General features: G+C 40.2%; 1 protein-coding gene across 10 annotated transcripts in view; it reads left to right on the forward strand.

Annotated features, from left to right (window-relative positions):
• Positions 1–19248, forward strand: part of ZNF521 (zinc finger protein 521) — a 232305-nt gene that overhangs the window by 82101 nt on the left and 130956 nt on the right. For all 10 annotated transcript variants that reach the window (XM_071554650.1, XM_071554647.1, XM_071554640.1 and 7 more), the window contains one exon: positions 12489–15841. In XM_071554650.1, coding sequence (XP_071410751.1) covers positions 12929–15841 — 2913 coding nt within the window. In that variant the 5' untranslated portion in view covers positions 12489–12928. The remainder of the gene's footprint in view (positions 1–12488; positions 15842–19248) is intronic.

Here is a 19248-nt window from a genome sequence, read left to right on the forward strand (position 1 = left end):
TTTCTGGCTGCAAATGTTCCAGGTTGGAGGAAATGGTAGCAGTGGTTCTGCTAAGGAGAGACCACTGCTTTCTAGAGCAGGTTCATGACACAGGCTATTGAGTCCTTACAGAGAATTGTTTGTCTTCTGGTTTTAGATGGCTTTAATTCCTTCAAATTGTTCCTTGAATAATAGGAAAAAGGCAATTTGAATTTCAGTGACAGATTGGAGATAACAGGTTGCAACTATTAGTTCTAATTTTACCATACTGAGAAATAAAATTGCCTAAACATAAACATCGGTCACTGATGCAGTAAATTAATTTGTACAGAAAAAGTAGTTGAACTGCAGTGCACATTAAACAGAAAATTTTCAAAATTACAGCTCTCTGAATTAATTTGTACACTTGTTTACTTGTTAAAAGCAAAGTTTAATTTTTTTTTCCCTCCTCTTTGTGACTTTAAGTTGTGAAAAGTAAGAACAGTCACTGATTCTCCAAAAAAGACAGATAGAGCTCTGCTGCTATGGATATAACTTAAGTTTTTTGGTGGTTTTTTTTTTTGATTGTTGCATTTTTTTGCTTAATTTGGTTTGGTTTTTTTCCATTTTGTGATAAGTTTAATTGACTAACTAAAGACCTTTTTGAAATATCTTTCCATACTAACAAGCCAATTCAATTTTGATAGATTTGAATTATGTTTTGTTAATACTTGGTGGTGTGAAGTAATTTAAAAAAAATTTGTTACTTGGTTCAGCAATGAGTTTACATTTAAGTGTGTCCTTAGGCTTATTTAAACTGTTGAAGCCTTCCAAACTGTTTCATAAAAAAATTCATATGTATCTTCTTCCTTCTACTCCCAGCTCTTTCCAAAAAATCTGTACATACTACTATCCCACATTTTGATATGGTATCTAGAGTCTTAACATAGATGCAAGCCAACTTTTCTTCATTGTGGCAGTTGCTATTTTTGATATGCTTATTGTTTTATAAAATTGAAAAGAACATGCCTTTCTTATTTGAAACTATGCCTATAATGTTACCGATCATATGCAGTTACAAGTCTGTATGTAAGCTGTATAAAGATTGTCTAAGTCACAGCGGAACAGGATCTGCCAATGTGGCTTATTTTGATGGTATCTGGTGTCTGCTGTTTTCAAGGACAGTAGTTCGATTCAAACACAATTCTGATAAGTGGCAGGTTTTCATGTCTTTAATGCCCTGACAAGGGCATCACTCTCAAGAGAGGGAGGTGAAACCATTTGGATGAGAGTTTCTTTCCCTCCCCTTTATGCTGACACACCAAGATAATGGACAATTAATAGTGAACCTTCTCTGCAGGAAAAGTCTAGGGTTATCACTAACAAAAAACTGCTCATGAAGTGTTTGGACACAAAAGGGAGAGAAAAAATAAACATAAGTATAAAGCAGAACCAGTACAAGGCTCAATCTACAATCAAAGTGACCTGGTTCACTTCTCATGACATCAGTAAAAGGACAAGAGGAATCTTGCCATTTATATCTTTTTTTGTGGTAAGTGAAAAACTATCTTGTGTATTTTCTAGAGATCCCAGTTATCAGAGCTGACTACTCTTAGTTACGAATATGCTGTAATGTTTTCCCTGGGAGCATATGGAGTACCAGTCTAAATAAACTGCTCCTCACCTTACCTTCTGATCCAAGAGCAGACTTGCAAGATGCTCTTCAGGTTCACCTTCATCCTCATTGCTTACATTTACACCATAGGTGGGAATACTTTTCCCTTTTCTGGCCCTCAGTGTGCACAATTCCTCTTGCTCTGGGGCAAGGCTGGTTCACAAATTGCAAGTCTGTGCAACCCTCAGGTTTTGCTTTGTTGGGCGATCCCAGGAACTCAGGTGCTCCCAGAATAGCCCACTGCCTGTGAGGTCACCTGGAGGAGTTGCTGGAGGTCAGCAGAGTGCTGCCCACATTTACAAGTCAACAGGCAGACTGCCTTGGGGATTATTACAGTGGCTGTACCTGTGCACCAGATTTAGCAGCGGATGATGTGATTGTGCACCTCTGTTGTCCAAGTAAACAGAAAAAATATGTACAGTGTTTCCTGAAGTTAGACAAACCAAAGATTAGTCTAAACTGAGAGTGGAACAGGTTAACTTATTTTTCTCTACCCTAAGCTTTCATTTGTCCCTCACAGCACTGAGCTGTCAATACAGTGTACAGTGACTGATAAGTATGGGTTCTCCTCAGCCTGAAGAGATCTGTCTGATAAGATAAGATGGTCTTAAAAAGAGAGCGAGAGAAAGTGTGTTAACTGCTTTGACTGCAAAATACCCCCTGGTAGCCAGAGATAAGACACCTTGAGCTCCTCAGAAGACCTTAGACAGGATGTAAATGAAGACAATAAAGAGGTGGGGGGAAAAAAAGATCAGTTCAAATCCAGCTGCTATTCTGCTCTACTCTTATTTCCAGCTCTGACAGCAGAAGGCTTAATTTACTGTATTTCACACTGGGCTTCCATTCTACACTGAGGAAGCTACAAAAGGTTGTTTTGTATATGGGCTTTAACAAAGTGGAGATCTTTATTTTTGGAGAGGCCTCTGTTTCATCAGTCATGAACTTCAACAGGCTTTGGCAAATAGGAATTTTACAGAAGAGAAGGAAAATTCTGCCTTTTGCAAGGAATGTCACCTTTTGTCTTTATAATTTAATCAGCGAAATAAACCTGTATTTATATGTAAGAACTGAGTAAAGCAGATATATATATATATTTAAATGCAACTCTTACTTTGCAAAATTCCACCTGGAGGGACTGATGTTCTGCAAGATAGGAAGATGGTAGGTGTGATAGTTTATGTGTGAGAGCTTAATGGTAGGATTTGGTCTTCTGACCGTTCTAAGTGGGGAAATTGATTAGGTTCCCCTTCCAGGCTAGACCACCTATATATTAGTGGAAACCCTGCACAGCTGCCAACCAGTGCCTCTCCCATGGCAGAGACATCCACATGTGTTCCCCTATACAAGCAAGCTGGGGGAAATGAGGGTCAGGGAGAACGGACTGTCTTACACAGCACTTTGACTGCTTTGAAAAGGTTCCTGAGACATGTTGCCTCCACTGTGACTATGCTGCACTAGAATGGGTGTAAGCATTTGTCTGCCATACTGAGCACTGACTTAGTTTAAAAATCAAGGTTACCTTTGCCCCAGGGTATCTTTTTTAACAGCTGTGCAGCACATCTGCATGCACTAACAGCCAGATCTAGCAGAAGGGAACTTAAAATGGGATATAGATGGACTATAAGAAACTAAATAGAACTGGTCATCCAAAACTTACCTCCCAGGTTGCTATGGTTTGGCAGTCTGTGCAAACTGTCCTACTGTGAGCATCTGGGTACCTATTGCCTTAGATCAGCCTGCTGCATGGAGAGCATTGTACTAAGCCCAGGACTTGTTGGGCACTTTCAGCACCAAGTGCTGTGTTCCTGTCTTCCCTACATAGGGTCTGGTAGGTAAAATATTGAATGGCCAAGGCCTTGATTCAATTCTCTGAGCATACTGAGGGCATTCAAAGGCATGTTTCCTGCCTCTGAGCAGAGGGTCTTCTGTTGTGCAGAGATTTTCTTCTGGAAGCTGGGCTTGCTAAGGGAAAGAGTATCCTATTCATAGGGCTGGTAGGAGCACATTTGAGAAGGAACTTGTTAGTCTGCTGGGAAGGACACTCATTTAGTCCAGGGGTTCTTGCAGTCTGGAACTTAGGTTAAGTTTATTTTTGTTCTTATCCCATATCTCTTTAATGTATAAAGAGCCCAATACTCTCCTCTCCCAGCTGAGTGCCCAAGCTGCGAGGCTGCAGACCTTTTCCTGGTTCCCCTCTAGGGCCTCATGAATCCTGCTTTCTTTGCTTCTTAGGCTCCTGGAGAGACCTAAGTCCCTTTGCATATCTAGGTCTGGGAGTTTTCACCTGTGTAAATATGACTGCCACCACATTTCTGTCATTCTAAGAAATAAGGAGTTCTGTGTTTATTTACTGTATTTAATTCTAGCACACTGTAAAATAACGCTGATGTGTTTTTGAAAGTGTTAACTACCTACACTGCTTTTGCTTGATCTTAATTTCCTTTTACTTTCCATTTCCTTGAAAAGATTTTCAGATATCTTTGCCTAGGTTTCTTTCAGATGCAATTATTTACTTCCTTCTTTCTCTCTACCCTATATTCCTTTCTTTTGTTTCTCCACACATTGCCTTTCTTCTTTTCTTTGTCCTGCTTTAGCCTCCTCCAAACTATGTCTTGCTGTTGCTATTCTGATCTAGAGACAATGAAGCAATGAATTGGTGTGGTTGAAATGTAGGCACAAGTGGGACAGACAGGCATACATGATGAAAAACAGGAGGTGTCCAAGTGTGAGATACACCAACAACAATTTCTGCAGACCTTCATGATTAAACTTTAACTGAAAGAAGGGAGATATTCAAATCAGGACCCAAAGTGGTGCTTGGCTTCTCAGGGGTTTCTGCCTGCAAATCCTGCTGAGGGGTTCCATCTTTTGTCTGAGCCTCCAGCTAGGGAGGTTTTGACAGCCTGCCCTTCTCCCTACGGTGTCCTGCACCTGTGTGGGAGTGGGGACTTGGAGGGCTGCTGTGCAGCAGAGTCTCCTTCAGCTCTCAGGGTCTGGTCGTCTCGACCATTTGATTTTTGAAGTAAAGAGAAAGAACAGCATTTCTCTGACTTAAGACACACTCCTTATGTTGTGACCTCAGAAAGAAAGAAAGAAATTAAAAACAGTCAACTCATTTTAATACCTGTGTATCACTGGAAAGTTTGCCTGGGACTGTGTTACAGGGACTGCTGTATCTGATGCTTTCAACTGGAGCTGCAGCATGGAGGAAGATTAGAGGGAGAGGGCTTTGGGTTTTATTAGTGGTGTTGCCTGGGGGAGAGCATGACCCAGTGAAAGCAGAATGCCAAGGGAAATACTGGAGTCCAATGAGGAACTCTGAAATATCCCCTAGTCATTTGCTGTTCTTAATAAGCAGTACAAATACTGTTATCAGGACAACAAATTATAATAATTATTCTCTAGCAAAGAGCTGATTGACTGAATCACTACTTTTAGTACATGAGGTTGTTAATATACAGGTTCTTAGGAGATCATTACTATGTGCAAGTTTGCTGGAGTATTTGAATGAGTTTTGCTCTGCCATTATCTTGATTCTAAATGTAATTATTCTCAGGGTGGCTTTTTCTGACCCTACCTTCAGATGGAACAAGCTTGGTGGTCTCTGACTCATATTGTACAAACAAACAAAAGCAATGACTAAAAGAAACAGCAACTTAACAGCGGAAGAAATACAGTGTAAATGTGTTTGTCACATTTAAGCAGTGGACAAATGAACTAATTTGAATCACTTAGTGCTTGTATAGTCAACTAAACCACCCCTGTAAATTAATGGTGTGACATGCAATTCCCAATTATGTAAAGCAGTATAATAAGCTGTGAGGATGGTGACTGTCATTAGTTATATGTACAGGACTCTGGAAAATTATTTATTCTTTCTCTTTGCCTACAAAGGCACAACATACCAGCTTCCTCAAACAAGTAGAGGGTAGCGCTGTTTTCTTCTAGTTGCAAATTGTGTTTTGTGTATGATTTGAAAGGTGGAGCAGAATGTGAACTGCTTATATTTTCTTTAATTTGACTGCAGAAGATGGAATTCATTGGGCTCCATCTGTTCAAATGAACTTAAAGTAACAATCAAGGAAAACATTTGTGCTCCTCTCTACATATGTAATAGTAATATGTCTTCTGAAGAAGACATAATGGAACTGGAGGCTTAGGTTACCTTAGAAGAGTAATACAGGAATGTTAACTACTTATGTAGGCATTAAAGGCATTTTATAAAAGCAGCAGGTTTTTCCTGCGAGGTATTAAAGTGACTTTGTTGTTTCTGGGAGCTGCCTTTCCTCTGGTTATGAAATTTAAAATGGGGTAACCTCACTACCAGCTGTCTCAGTTTTTTCAGTCAGGAACCCCTGTATGTTTCTCCCCCAGTAATCTATCTGCTAATGCATTTAATTGGTGCTCTCAAAGCAGTTTTGAAATATTGATAGATTTTAAAAAACATCTGTAAATTATAAATAATTTTTAAAGTTCACATTTCTCCTTTGAATGCCCATTACAGAGTATTAGTTTTCAAGCCATTTAATAAGTTATAAGACAAATGAGTGAGTTTAATGTGAGGTCATTGACGTGAAAAAAATGTGATGGTTATATTAAAGTTTCAGCTTTTCCAAAACTGTGTACTTTTCTATAGAAAGTAAACAGAGGATGTTAAGTAATAAAGTATATTTTATTTAAAGTGACTTTAAAGACTAGTACTATCTGCTAATTCTGTTAAAAGCTTCAAAGGTATAGTTTGTTTCAGTGACATGTTTGTTAGGCCGTCACTGAAGTCATGTTACTCCTTAAAGACTATCCTTTGATCTTCTAGTTATTTAGATCTATTTAGCACACAGTACAATATTGTTTTATTTCAGCAATATCTAACCTCTTCATTTACTATTTATTCACACCTGCATATTCCCCTAAGATTCCTTATCTCATTTTCAAGGTAGCCCTGCAGACAATTAGTGGTGGTAATAATATAAAATGTGGCCAGCACTAAAACCTGAAATGGCCATTACAAGTTAACTATATGATATATAATAACTACTCCACTCAATTACCTGCACAAAAATGCAAGGATTTAAAACTGTGGAGCCTTATAATACAACCAGTTAACTGACCTACCTACCTGCTGTGTAGTCCTTCTTTTCTTACAAATCAAATTCTAATTTGTAGTATGCTGTCTTGTAAATTAGCAAAGCTGTATGTTTTATGAATTTTCCATCTCTTTCAATAGGTGTGTATGAGCACATATATGTCTGTGCACTGGCATATGAACAGTTCTTTGATTGGGGAGGAGGACAACAAATAATATCTACATAACAATCCTGTATATAAATGCATTCATTTGCCTTGACAATCCATATGCTTAGGCAATATGGAGTAGACAGGTTTATATGTTGCTGCCTGGTACACTTGATGTTTTATTTTTTATATCTATTATCATCCCATGTAACTCATTATTTTGTACCTGTTAAAGAAACCTTGCTATTGAGTGCTTCAGATGAGGTTCTGGGGGATTGTTGTATGACTAGTCTGCCATTACTGTTACCAGGGCAAAGTAGCAAGAACATATCAGCAGGACCCAGAGCTGGGGTTGTGTGTCCAGCTAAAGTGCTGGGCTTTCTTTTTGGTCAAGTTCAACAGCTTAGGCATCTTGCCAGCTCTGTGTTTCAGGGGGAGAAAGAATTTTTCTTGCAGGAATGGCTCAGACTGGAGGGATGTGGGTTCTGTTTCCTCCTTTGCACAGATTACATTTTTATCCTGGGGCAAAGTGCTCCAGTTTGTCTGTGTCCCAGTTACTTGAGCAGCAGAATGGGGAAAAATGGAAAACTGCTGCTCACGGGATATTGAAAATATTAATTTGTTCATATTTGTAAATTCTGTTCTATCAGAGGAACCCCTATGTATTATAGTACGTAAAGGCTAGCTGACATTTGCTTCAGGAATGTGGCCATTTGTCTAGTGGAAGCAAAAACATGTTTAAATCACACAGAAAAATAACCCATGATAAACGAAGTGCCCTGAAGCATATTCCAGCCAAAGCATGTGTATGTCTGAGACCTTCCTGATGACTAAGTAATGTCCTTCTGAAGCAGTTCTGTTAATTCAGTCACCAGCACTAGGGATAAGATCACTTTTAAGACCTCACGTCTGCTGGGGTTGGCACATGAGCGGCTGGCTGCTAACTCCACAGAGGTGCTTTTGTGTTCTGATGCTTTACCCTTCCTTGCCCTCCCCCCTTTTCGTGGCATAACTCCTGCTGGTATTGCTTCACTTTTCTATTAGTGAACACTTTCCCCCATCAGTATGATGGAACAGGTGTTACTTTGCTACTAACTGAGTTTCCAGCTGTCCTACTCCAACACAGATCACGCAAAATTTGTTGTTTCGTCCTATTAGGCAGACTAGAGAATTATCAAACCTGAGATGGAGGTCTTCCTTGCAGAATACGGTAGTTTTGTTGCCAGAAGATGGTCAGGAAGGCCTGGCTGGCTAACAAAGACAGTCCTTCAGCTGCTGGGTGTAGTTCCAGTTTTGCATCCCCTTTGGCAGCAGCACAGAGACTGCTGCAGTGTGGCCAGCCAGCAAAATTAGGAAATAAGGACCTCTTTTATTTACTCAGGCTGCTGAATCATGGGCATTCCTGTCTGCTTGGAGAAAAGTCAGGCAGCTCTACTTTCCACTCGAAGTCTCAGGAGTGCTTGGTACTTTCATCTCAGAGTGTTCACACACTTGTTTTAATGTGCTTTATGGAAATGGTGAAACTCAGCAAGTACAGTTGGTGTAGGAAAACATCTGAACTAACTATTCACACACATTTGCATCTTTAAATAGACTTTTAGGCCTTGTAGTTGATTTTCAGCAAAGATTTTGGGTTGTGAGTGCTAGAGCTTTCTTAGGGTCAGTGAGTGTGAAGTGACTGGTTCCAAAAATTAAAAATTTACATGGACACGTTAAGTGCATCACACTGAAACTCAGAATACTTGCCATAACACAAAAAAAGCATTTACAGTAAGTAGCACTTACTGAGTGCTGAAGGAAAAAAAAAAGGTCGATACAGAAAATATATTTTAAAACTCCATAAACACTCTGTCGAATACCTGGAGCCCTATTCTACCCTCAGATAGATGTGTAACACTCCTGGGGACTTGTATGTGTGCATCTGAATTTGGTCCAGAGTATTTTAAAACAGCTTGTTATAACATTAAAGATCAGTATTTGAAATGTTGACATATAGCTGTGTGTAGGTGTCTGCAGATTTATATACAGGCAGCTGTGTGCAGAGTAGAACCAAACTATTTTCTATGAGAGTGACGGGCAAAAAGGGGTTTGAAGCCCTTTACCCTGACAGCAGGTCAGACTTTACTTCCAACACAGAGCTGGCTCTGTGGTGAGCTCCCCTAGGAAAACAGGAATGAAGTCTGCATTCCGAGCCTCTGGTTTGCTGCAGGGACCTTCTGTTCAGCTTCTCTGTCACAGCTTTGAGGGCCCAGGTCTGCCCATCTTATGCTTGCATGTGTGGAGTAGCCTCAGCACAGGGCAGCAAGTTGCACTTCACTGACATTTTGAGAGCGATGCTCTTAATATTTGCACCTTAATTTTATGGGGCAGCATACTTGGGGGGGAAGGGTGGGGAGATGGCAGGACAGGCATTGCCATCACTCATGTCTTTTGTACCATGAGTACCCTTAGTCCAGGTTTCCTTCTTGGTTGCTGTCTCCAGATACATTTCTAGATGGCCCCTGAGCTCACCTGACACATTAGTCCATCACACATGATGTTTCCAGTGTTCAGACTGGAGTCTGCACAGCAAAAGTCACTGCAACAAAACATTTTCCTTGTTGCAGGACAGTTTCAGAAGTCCTGTGGGTCACTGAGGGCTGACAGGCTGGGCTTTGGAGCCCTTTGTATGAGTGCAGCTCAGGGGCCCTCCTTCTGCAGCACAGTGGCCCACATCAGTGACCCTTTCACACCGGCTCTCCCCCCTCACCACCATGCCGAGCTTGGAGGGAGAGCCAGGAAAGCATGTTGGCTGCATTGTTAGTCTCGTACTCAGGAAAATCCTGTTGTCCGCTGCCGTGTGGAATTCCCCCTGCCTTGCTGGTTCTTCTGTAGCTCTGAGAGGCTGAAAGATTTTCACATCTAAAGTTAAAAGAACAGAAGTCAGACTTGTAAGTGGTTTGCTCTTCTCCTTTTTGCACAAAGGGAATTGCTCTATAAAATTACTATGGATTCAGATTTAAAAATGCAATGGCAAAGTGACACACATTTACATTTGCGAGTTTGAAACTAAGAGCCGTCTCTATGCTGTGATTTCACTATTCCCCCCTGCTTTCCCTCCCCTTGTATAAAAGCTGAGGAAAGACCCCCAGGCAAACAAGGAGAATTGGATGGGGGAAAGGGGCTGCCATTGCTTGTGCTGTGGTCACACTCCATGCTTGACGCTGACTCTGTTGCCAGCCCAACAGCCTGCTGAGATCCACAAGCTGAGGGGAATAGTTGTGTAATAGGTAAAACTGCGCAGGCAGTGGCCACAAAAAGGAAGTGATTTACTACTCTGTCAGTGATGGTACGCTATTTATAAGACTTACTATATATTCCTCTAAACATTTATACAATAATATATCATTTCTCCATAGGATATACATTTTAATACTAAATTTGGTTACAAAATATGTTGCCTAGGCAGTCACAGACTATTTTTCTTCACTTGGTTGCTTGACATAAATTCCTATGTATCTGCCAGCAGTGGTTGTATCTCAAAATTATATTGGATTTTTAAAGGACAAAAGGTTTTCCCTTTTCAAAGGCATAGCTGGAAAGATGCATTAAAACTGAAAGAAATATTAACAATTTTTTCTGCAAATGCTTGTTCCACTGTTTAGATCATTTTGAGTTTTAGAGTCCAATCTGGCAATTGGAAAGGACAATACACAGATTTACATTAAAAGTCTCCTGTGAATATTGCAGTGAATAATGTACCAGTACATTAAGAAGGATTTTAGCAGATGACAGTACTTTTGCTGGAAGGGGGGATTTTTATTTTTCATTTTTTATCTTGGAAAACCAAATATCTTTGTTTTCAGTTCAAAAACATGGCACTGAGGCCAGGGTTTGATTTTGTTATTTAAGTATATACAATTAGTGTAGATTTTTATGTAGGTAATTACAGATACATATTAATGTCTGTGTGGGAAAGGTGTATGCAATTTGTGAAACCCTCTTCTCCAAGGTGTAAACAAGAGGATAAAACCCTGTGCAGTTTCCAACTTATCCTGAAAAGCATTGTGTCAATGGGCAGGCATCCAGCATTGGTGTTTGGTTGTTTTCTCAGAGTTAGAGGGTTGCCATCTGGCATTGATAGTAAGATGGCATTGTCATCAGTTTCTAGATGCAGGAAAGGAATGAATCCTCATCTGTTTCCTGTGGATAAGCAAGAGGTTGATAATCTCGTAAAATCTCTTTACCTTAAAGTAAGCAGACTTAGAGTTGGTTTGTATAATATAGGTCAGCTCTAACTTCTGTGTTGTGGTAAATTTCTTGAGAGAAGGCTGAAGATGTTGAGAAACTTACTGCCTTGCAAGAATACCTTAAGAAATATATTTTTCAAGGGATTTATCCTACATTTTTCTGTAGTGTTACTGTAAGCAGTTTTATTTTTAAAAGGGGAAAAAAAACCCCAAGCATCACCCCTGAAAAGGAATACAAGAATTATTTGATGTAATGTGGTCTTTCAAGCATTCTTTTAATATTTTTAGAGAAGTTTTAGGTTAAGTATGATGCTGTATAGCATATCTGTTGCAAAAAATAGTTACAACTTGCCCTGTCTAGGGATGAGGTAATACCATGGATAACTAGTCAGTTTATTATCTGGCTCACATTTTTGTTTTGTCTTTTCCTTGTAACTCATAAATCTTTCAGCTTGTACCATAAACATTTATCATTTTTCCTGTTTCCAGTTTTTTACAAGTTGCTTTGTTTGTGATCACCTCACAGTACAGGTTCTGTGAGACAGAGGAAGTTCAATTGGCTGAGGCCTTTACAAAAAGGAAGAAATGGTGGGCAACCTCTTGAACTTAAAAAGGAAAAAAACATGCTGTTCACAGCTGACCCTTGCAGCACTTTCTTATTTTCCTTGATCCTGACTTTAGTTTGTTAGTTTGTTTTGAACATTTAATGATCCAGCTGCCAATTTTTAGTAACTGAATTGTATCATTCTTGGAGAAATCTGGTTGCACTTTATTAGAGAAAACTTCACTGTTTATATTGTTGTCTTGTTCCTCCCCTGTAAATCTGCATGTTATTGTTTAGAGTAACACCCAAGTTTCTCTCAGAAAGAGCCTGTGAAACATTTCTGTGTTCAGAATCAACTTCAAGGGGAAAAAACCACAAACCTGTGACAAAGCAGGCGGAATCTTTTCATTAAATATTAGGCATGTGGGTTGACTATATTAATTTTAAATCATTCCGGTAATATTTTCTTCTTTCCTTTGACTCTTCAGATGCTCACATAATATGCAAATAATTTTACAATGGATACAAAAGAAACATTAAATATATTAAAATCTGCATTTTAATAAAGTTGTCAATGTATAATACATATCCTGCAACTGAGAAAGAATTATAAAAAAAGCAATAAAAAGTTAATATAGGCACAGAACTATTTAATAACTTTTAATGTTTTACAGTATGATAAAAATAAATGTGGTCTTGAAACTGTTGGATAGCAGTGTAAGAAATATCCTAGTCTGAGTTTAATATGTTTTAGCTGTTCAGGAGTAGCAGACTTCTGTTACTTATAAACATTTTCTATCTTCTTTGAGTTTGGGACTAAGCTTGTGGGTGTATGTCTTTCTCATTTCAGACGGAGTGGATGTTGAGGATGACCCCTCTTGCTCATGGCCAGCATCATCGCCTTCTAGCAAGGACCAGACGTCCCCAAGCCATGGAGAAGGCTGTGATTTTGGTGAAGAGGAAGGAGGCCCAGGGTTGCCCTATCCATGCCAGTTCTGTGACAAATCGTTCAGCCGCCTCAGCTACTTAAAGCACCACGAGCAAAGTCACAGTGATAAGCTCCCTTTCAAGTGCACATACTGCAGTCGTCTCTTCAAACACAAACGGAGCAGGGACCGTCACATAAAACTTCATACGGGAGACAAAAAGTATCACTGCAGTGAATGTGATGCAGCGTTCTCAAGGAGTGATCATCTCAAAATTCACTTAAAGACTCATACGTCCAACAAGCCATATAAGTGTGCCATTTGTAGGCGTGGGTTCCTGTCATCTAGTTCACTGCATGGACACATGCAGGTTCACGAGAGGAACAAAGATGGCTCTCAGTCTGCTTCCCGGATGGAGGACTGGAAAATGAAAGACACTCAGAAATGCAGTCAGTGCGAAGAAGGCTTTGATTTTCCTGAAGATCTTCAGAAGCACATTGCAGAATGTCACCCTGAGTGTTCCCCTAATGAAGATCGATCTGCTCTTCAGTGTGTTTACTGTCATGAACTCTTTGTAGAGGAAACGTCCCTGGTAAGTCACATGGAGCAGGTTCATAATGGTGAGAAGAAGAACTCGTGCAGCATTTGCTCTGAAAACTTTCATACTGTGGAGGAGCTGTACAGCCACATGGACAGTCACCAGCAGCCAGAGTCATGCAACCACAGCAATAGCCCATCCTTGGTAACTGTGGGGTACACCTCAGTCTCTAGCACTACTCCAGATTCAAATCTCTCAGTGGATAGCTCAACAATGGTGGAAACAGCTCCTCCTATACCAAAAGGTCGTGGAAGGAAGCGGGCAGCTCAACAAGTGCCAGATATCACTGGTCCTTCGAGTAAACAGGCAAAAGTTACTTATAGCTGCATTTATTGCAACAAACAGTTATTTTCCAGCCTTGCAGTTTTGCAGATACACCTGAAAACTATGCATTTAGATAAACCCGAACAAGCCCATATCTGTCAGTATTGTTTGGAGGTATTGCCATCTCTCTACAATCTGAATGAACATCTTAAGCAAGTCCATGAAGCTCCAGACCCAGCACTGATTGTTTCTACCATGCCTGCCATGGTGTACCAGTGCAACTTCTGTTCTGAAGTGTTCAATGACCTCAACACCCTTCAGGAACACATCCGATGTTCTCATGGATTTGCCAACCCTGCTGCTAAGGACAGTAATGCATTCTTTTGTCCCCATTGCTACATGGGATTTCTTACAGATTCTTCTCTGGAAGAGCATATTAGACAAGTCCATTGTGATCTTAGCAGTTCCCGTTTTGGTTCCCCTGTGCTTGGGACCCCAAAAGATCCAGTGGTGGAAGTGTATTCTTGTTCTTACTGTACAAATTCTCCAATATTTAATAGTGTTCTTAAACTGAACAAGCATATCAAGGAGAACCATAAGAACATTCCTTTGGCGCTGAATTACATCCACAATGGGAAAAAGTCCAGAGCCATGAGTCCCTTATCTCCTGTAACCATTGAGCAGACCTCTTTAAAGATGATGCAGGCAGTTGGAGGTGCTCCTCCTCGTCCTGCAGGGGAATATATTTGTAATCAGTGTGGTGCTAAGTATACATCCTTGGATGGTTTTCAGACTCATTTGAAAACACATCTTGACACTGTCCTGCCTAAACTGACCTGCCCTCAGTGCAACAAGGAATTTCCAAATCAGGAGTCCCTGTTGAAGCATGTTACTATTCATTTCATGATCACCTCAACCTACTACATCTGTGAAAGCTGTGACAAGCAGTTCACTTCTGTGGATGACTTGCAGAAACATCTACTCGACATGCATACATTTGTGTTCTTCCGCTGCACCTTGTGCCAAGAGGTTTTTGATTCCAAAGTCTCCATTCAGCTACACTTGGCTGTAAAACACAGCAATGAAAAGAAGGTATACAGATGTACATCTTGCAACTGGGATTTCCGCAATGAGACTGACCTACAGCTTCATGTGAAACACAACCACTTGGAGAACCAAGGCAAAGTACACAAATGCATCTTCTGTGGTGAGTCCTTTGGTACGGAAGTGGAGCTACAGTGTCACATCACTACACACAGCAAGAAGTACAACTGCAAGTTCTGCAGCAAAGCTTTCCATGCTATAATCTTGCTGGAAAAGCACTTAAGGGAAAAGCATTGTGTTTTTGAAACAAAAACTCCGAACTGCGGAACAAACGGGGCATCTGAGCAAGTTCAGAAAGAGGAAGTGGAACTCCAGACCTTGTTGACAAATAGCCAGGAGTCCCATAACAGCCACGATGGCAGTGAAGAAGATGTGGACACATCTGAGCCTATGTATGGCTGTGACATTTGTGGAGCAGCTTACACCATGGAGACTCTCTTGCAAAACCACCAGCTTCGAGACCACAACATTCGACCTGGAGAAAGTGCCATAGTAAAGAAAAAGGCTGAACTCATTAAAGGGAATTACAAGTGTAACGTGTGTTCTCGAACATTCTTCTCTGAAAATGGGCTCCGAGAACACATGCAGACACACTTGGGACCAGTGAAGCACTACATGTGCCCAATCTGTGGTGAGCGGTTTCCATCTCTTCTGACTCTTACTGAACATAAGGTCACACATAGTAAGAGCCTGGACACTGGAAACTGCAGGATTTGCAAGATGCCCCTCCAGAGTGAGGAGGAATTTTTAGAGCATTGCCAAATGCACCCCGACCTGAGGAACTCCTTGACGGGGTTCCGCTGTGTGGTGTGCATGCAGACAGTGACCTCCACACTGGAACTGAAAATCCACGGCACGTTCCATATGCAGAAAACTGGAAATGGTTCTGCCATGCAGTCCACAGGACGCGCACAGCATCTCCAGAAACTGTACAAGTGTGCGTCTTGCCTGAAAGAATTCCGCTCGAAACAGGATTTAGTGAAACTTGACATCAATGGTCTGCCATATGGTCTGTGTGCTAGCTGTGTTAATCTCAGTAAAAGTGGTAGTCCAAGTGTCAACATCCCTTCGAGCAGTAACAGACAAGGCATGGGCCAAAGTGAGAACTTGAGTTCCATTGAGAGCAAAAGCAAGGCAGGGGGACTGAAGACTCGATGTTCTAGTTGCAATGTTAAGTTTGAATCAGAAAGTGAACTCCAAAACCATATTCAGTCAATCCACAGAGAGCTTGTTCCAGACAGCAACAGCACACAGTTGAAAACACCACAAGTATCTCCAATGCCTAGAATCAGCCCCTCCCAAACCGAAGAGGTAACCATTTTTACTTTACTCTTGACACCTTCCATCCTTTTGGAAAAAATACCCATTTTCTCAAGCTGTCACTTATCATGAAATGCTTAGGCTGATCCATGTTATATTTCCATCCATAGCCATTAGCTCATATTTCCTTTTTGAGATGCCTTACATCTTGTATTGAATTCTTTGGAATGGGACTAATTCCAGTCTCCCTAGGATATTATCTTCTGTATCACTGAGGAGACCTATCTTCATGCCAGCACAACTGAGATCTGGAATCTTATCCTAGCTCCCATATGCATTAGAATCCCTAGCTAGGAGTTGTGCTTACGGCAGAGAGTATTAATGACAGAGGAGTAGACACAGTGAGCCAAAATGCTGGCATAGGAGGTAGATTTCTTTGAAAAATATTTGAGAGAAACAAATTGAGGATATTTTTGTTAATTGTGTTGTAGACATTCATTTTCCCTTCTTATAGCATATTTTGATTAAGTAGAAGTGCAATGCTAGCCTAAGGTAAAATGGGAGTCAGTCCTTTGGATGCAATTTCTTGTTGTTTTTCTTTCAATTCCTGATGAACAACATTTTGATGTCACTGAAACATGTAGTGCCTGATGATTGAAATCCCATTCATGCAGCATAACTTAGAAAGTAAGTATCAAACTCTTGAAAGACGTCATCTGTTTCCTCAGTCACCAGTGACCAAGTCACAACCCCTGTATATGGAGTGGTAGGGGGGTCATACACTGACAGAAGAGAATATTTTGTCTTCAGAAATGTTATCATTAGAATGACTTAGAATTACTATTTTAGGTGTGGTATCTTGCACAATGACCTCTTATAGTTCAGGGAGGCTAAAAACAGAATACAAACAAATTATAAGAAATTATAGCTTTTGTTTTAAGAAGGCTTTTAGCCTGTAATGATACAGGAATGGTGCAACCCATGCTGTGAATGTATATGGATATCCGGAGTCTAGGAAGCTGCTGCTCTTCCATCACCTTCCCCACTCCTGGTTTGTGAGTGCATCTGTTGAGAAATAGACATCTCAACATGTCATCCAACAGCATTGTGCAAACTGAAGGGCAGGAGGGAGGCAGAGGGAAGAGGGAGGATGCATAAGGATATCTAGGCCAAGAGGTAAGTATTTATGGAGCTACTGAGAGTATGGGTGAAGATAGGCTGAGAGAAGGACACTGCAGTAGCACAGAGCTTGGAGTGCCATGAAGAGGTAATTGGAAATGAGACGTAAGGATGAAGTAACGGACAGGATGCACCTGCCAGGGAAGGGCCCTATGCTTTCATGACTTCTTCATCCCCAGTTTTCACATTGGGTGTTGTTGGGGACACCTGGGGAATGGAATATGGTGTGGAATTATGAAGGTTGTTCAACTGAGAACCTGAGGTCTAAAGCAAACCTTCTTTTTAAAGAAGAGGGATAAGGAGTGGCTCCCATTAGGTATGGCTCAGGCCATCGGTGGTCCCACTGCTGCAGAATGGGAACCACAAGATTACTAGCTGCATATTTCTGATAAATTCAGAGTCATCCTGCTTTCTGTTTCTGTCATCTTACACTGTGACTACATGAAATCCCTCTTCCCAGTCATATTGGAAGACAATTCCTGCTACCTCAAGCACAGTCAGGATCATGTTAAGATAGTTACCATGCTAAGATGTTACCAACTTGTCTTTCTCTTGCTTGTAAACTAGATAAAAGATATTTGGTGGTCCTTGGTGATATAAGATCAGTTATCTTCAGTGTCATCATTGAATGTTCCTGTACTTGGATCAGGTATAATCAGAGTTGTTAGTTCTGCTTCTGATTGGCATCACATTCCTCTTCCTACTCCTTTTGATTTTTTCTATTAGAAGTGTATTTAAGATGAAAAAGCTTTGCAAACTGCAGCAAGATCTGTGAATAGAATTTGCCTCCTTCAAATCACTATTTGCCCTCTGCCCCTATTGTGAGGATGTAAACGGAATTTTCAGTGTCTATGGTTCTGGTCTCCACATAATAATACAGACTTTCAAATTTTTTTCTCATGCGGAGCACAAAACTATCAAGTTCCTGATAGAGCATTAGTAGTTCTGAAAATCATTAATGCATGTTTGTAAAATCCTGAAAGATAATTTATTTTTCTAGAAGATGTTACTGGTTTCAAATTGTAGTATTTCAGGCATTGTAGCAAGGAGAAAAAAAAATTGAAAATGGTAATATGCAAATGTTTAACACTATAGACTGGATGTCCAGGCTGATGGAAGTGAAAACATAAGTCTATAACACAAACAGTAAAAAAAAAATTGGATTTCTAAAATTTGTTATTAGTCACTGGCTTTGCTACTCCACTGGAAGGATAATTTTGAAGATGGCTGCTTAAACAAGATTTTGGGGAAATTTTAAGCAAAAAAAAAAATCATAATATTAAGAAGCACAAGTTTCATTTGCATTATTGAGACTCACGTGGTTTGAGATTTCAACCTATATATTAAGAATATTTCATTCCTAAGGCAAGAAAAGTATGGAGACAATTTGTCAGACCATTTATAGTGCTGAGTCCTCTTTGTTACTCAATAATAGATTATAATGGTGAGAATACTAGAAAATATCTTTTTAGGATAAAAGATAACACTGAAAGTGTCACTTTTAGCTTCTTTGCCAAGTATTGTCATGGCTGAACTAGAAAACTTCCCTTTTTAGTCTCTACTCAGTAACATCATAGGGTGCAATTACCTTAACATGGTACAATGTCATTAGTTGAACTATCATCTGCTGAGCTCACCCTGCTTGCTAAGTCAAAGATGCTGACCTGAATCATCTTCCTTGAAAGTTACCTTTTAGTTGCAATGGGAAATGATAAGCAGTGCTCATCATCAGTTATGACAACTCAAGGAGCAGATCAGAACTCATTAAGACTATCCCACTGCTGAATCATTGCAAGCACACTTTTAGGCTAGGATGATAGCCTTCTTGGTGATAGTTAATGTCTAAAAGCAGAGAACAAGGTCTGATATGCTAGTGAATTGGAAACTAGACCTTTTCCTGTCACTCATTTGCTTTGCTGACTTGTCCAAATCTGCTGGAGCATCTGTGTTTCATTTTTTTATTCAGAATATAAGATAGATAACTCCTGAAAAGTGTGTTGCTATACTTCATTCTGATACATTTTTTGTAAAGCACTTGAAAGATGAAAATCAGTGTTCAAGGATAACTTTGTGGCCTTGCTTCTCTTGTTCCTCCTTAATATGCCATTGTGCACCTAATGAGAGAACTCCTGACTCAGCAGAAGGTGTGCCTTCACTTCTTAAGCTTCAAGATTTCCATATTTGCACAACACCACCAGTGTAACAGTACAACAAGTTATATTGTTGATTTCTTAGCTGGCAGGGGAGGAAGGAATGGACTCAAGCTTACACCAACAGTT

This window comes from Pithys albifrons, chromosome 4 (assembly GCF_047495875.1).
Source record: "Pithys albifrons albifrons isolate INPA30051 chromosome 4, PitAlb_v1, whole genome shotgun sequence".
In the NCBI taxonomy this organism is placed as follows: Eukaryota; Metazoa; Chordata; class Aves; order Passeriformes; family Thamnophilidae; genus Pithys; species Pithys albifrons.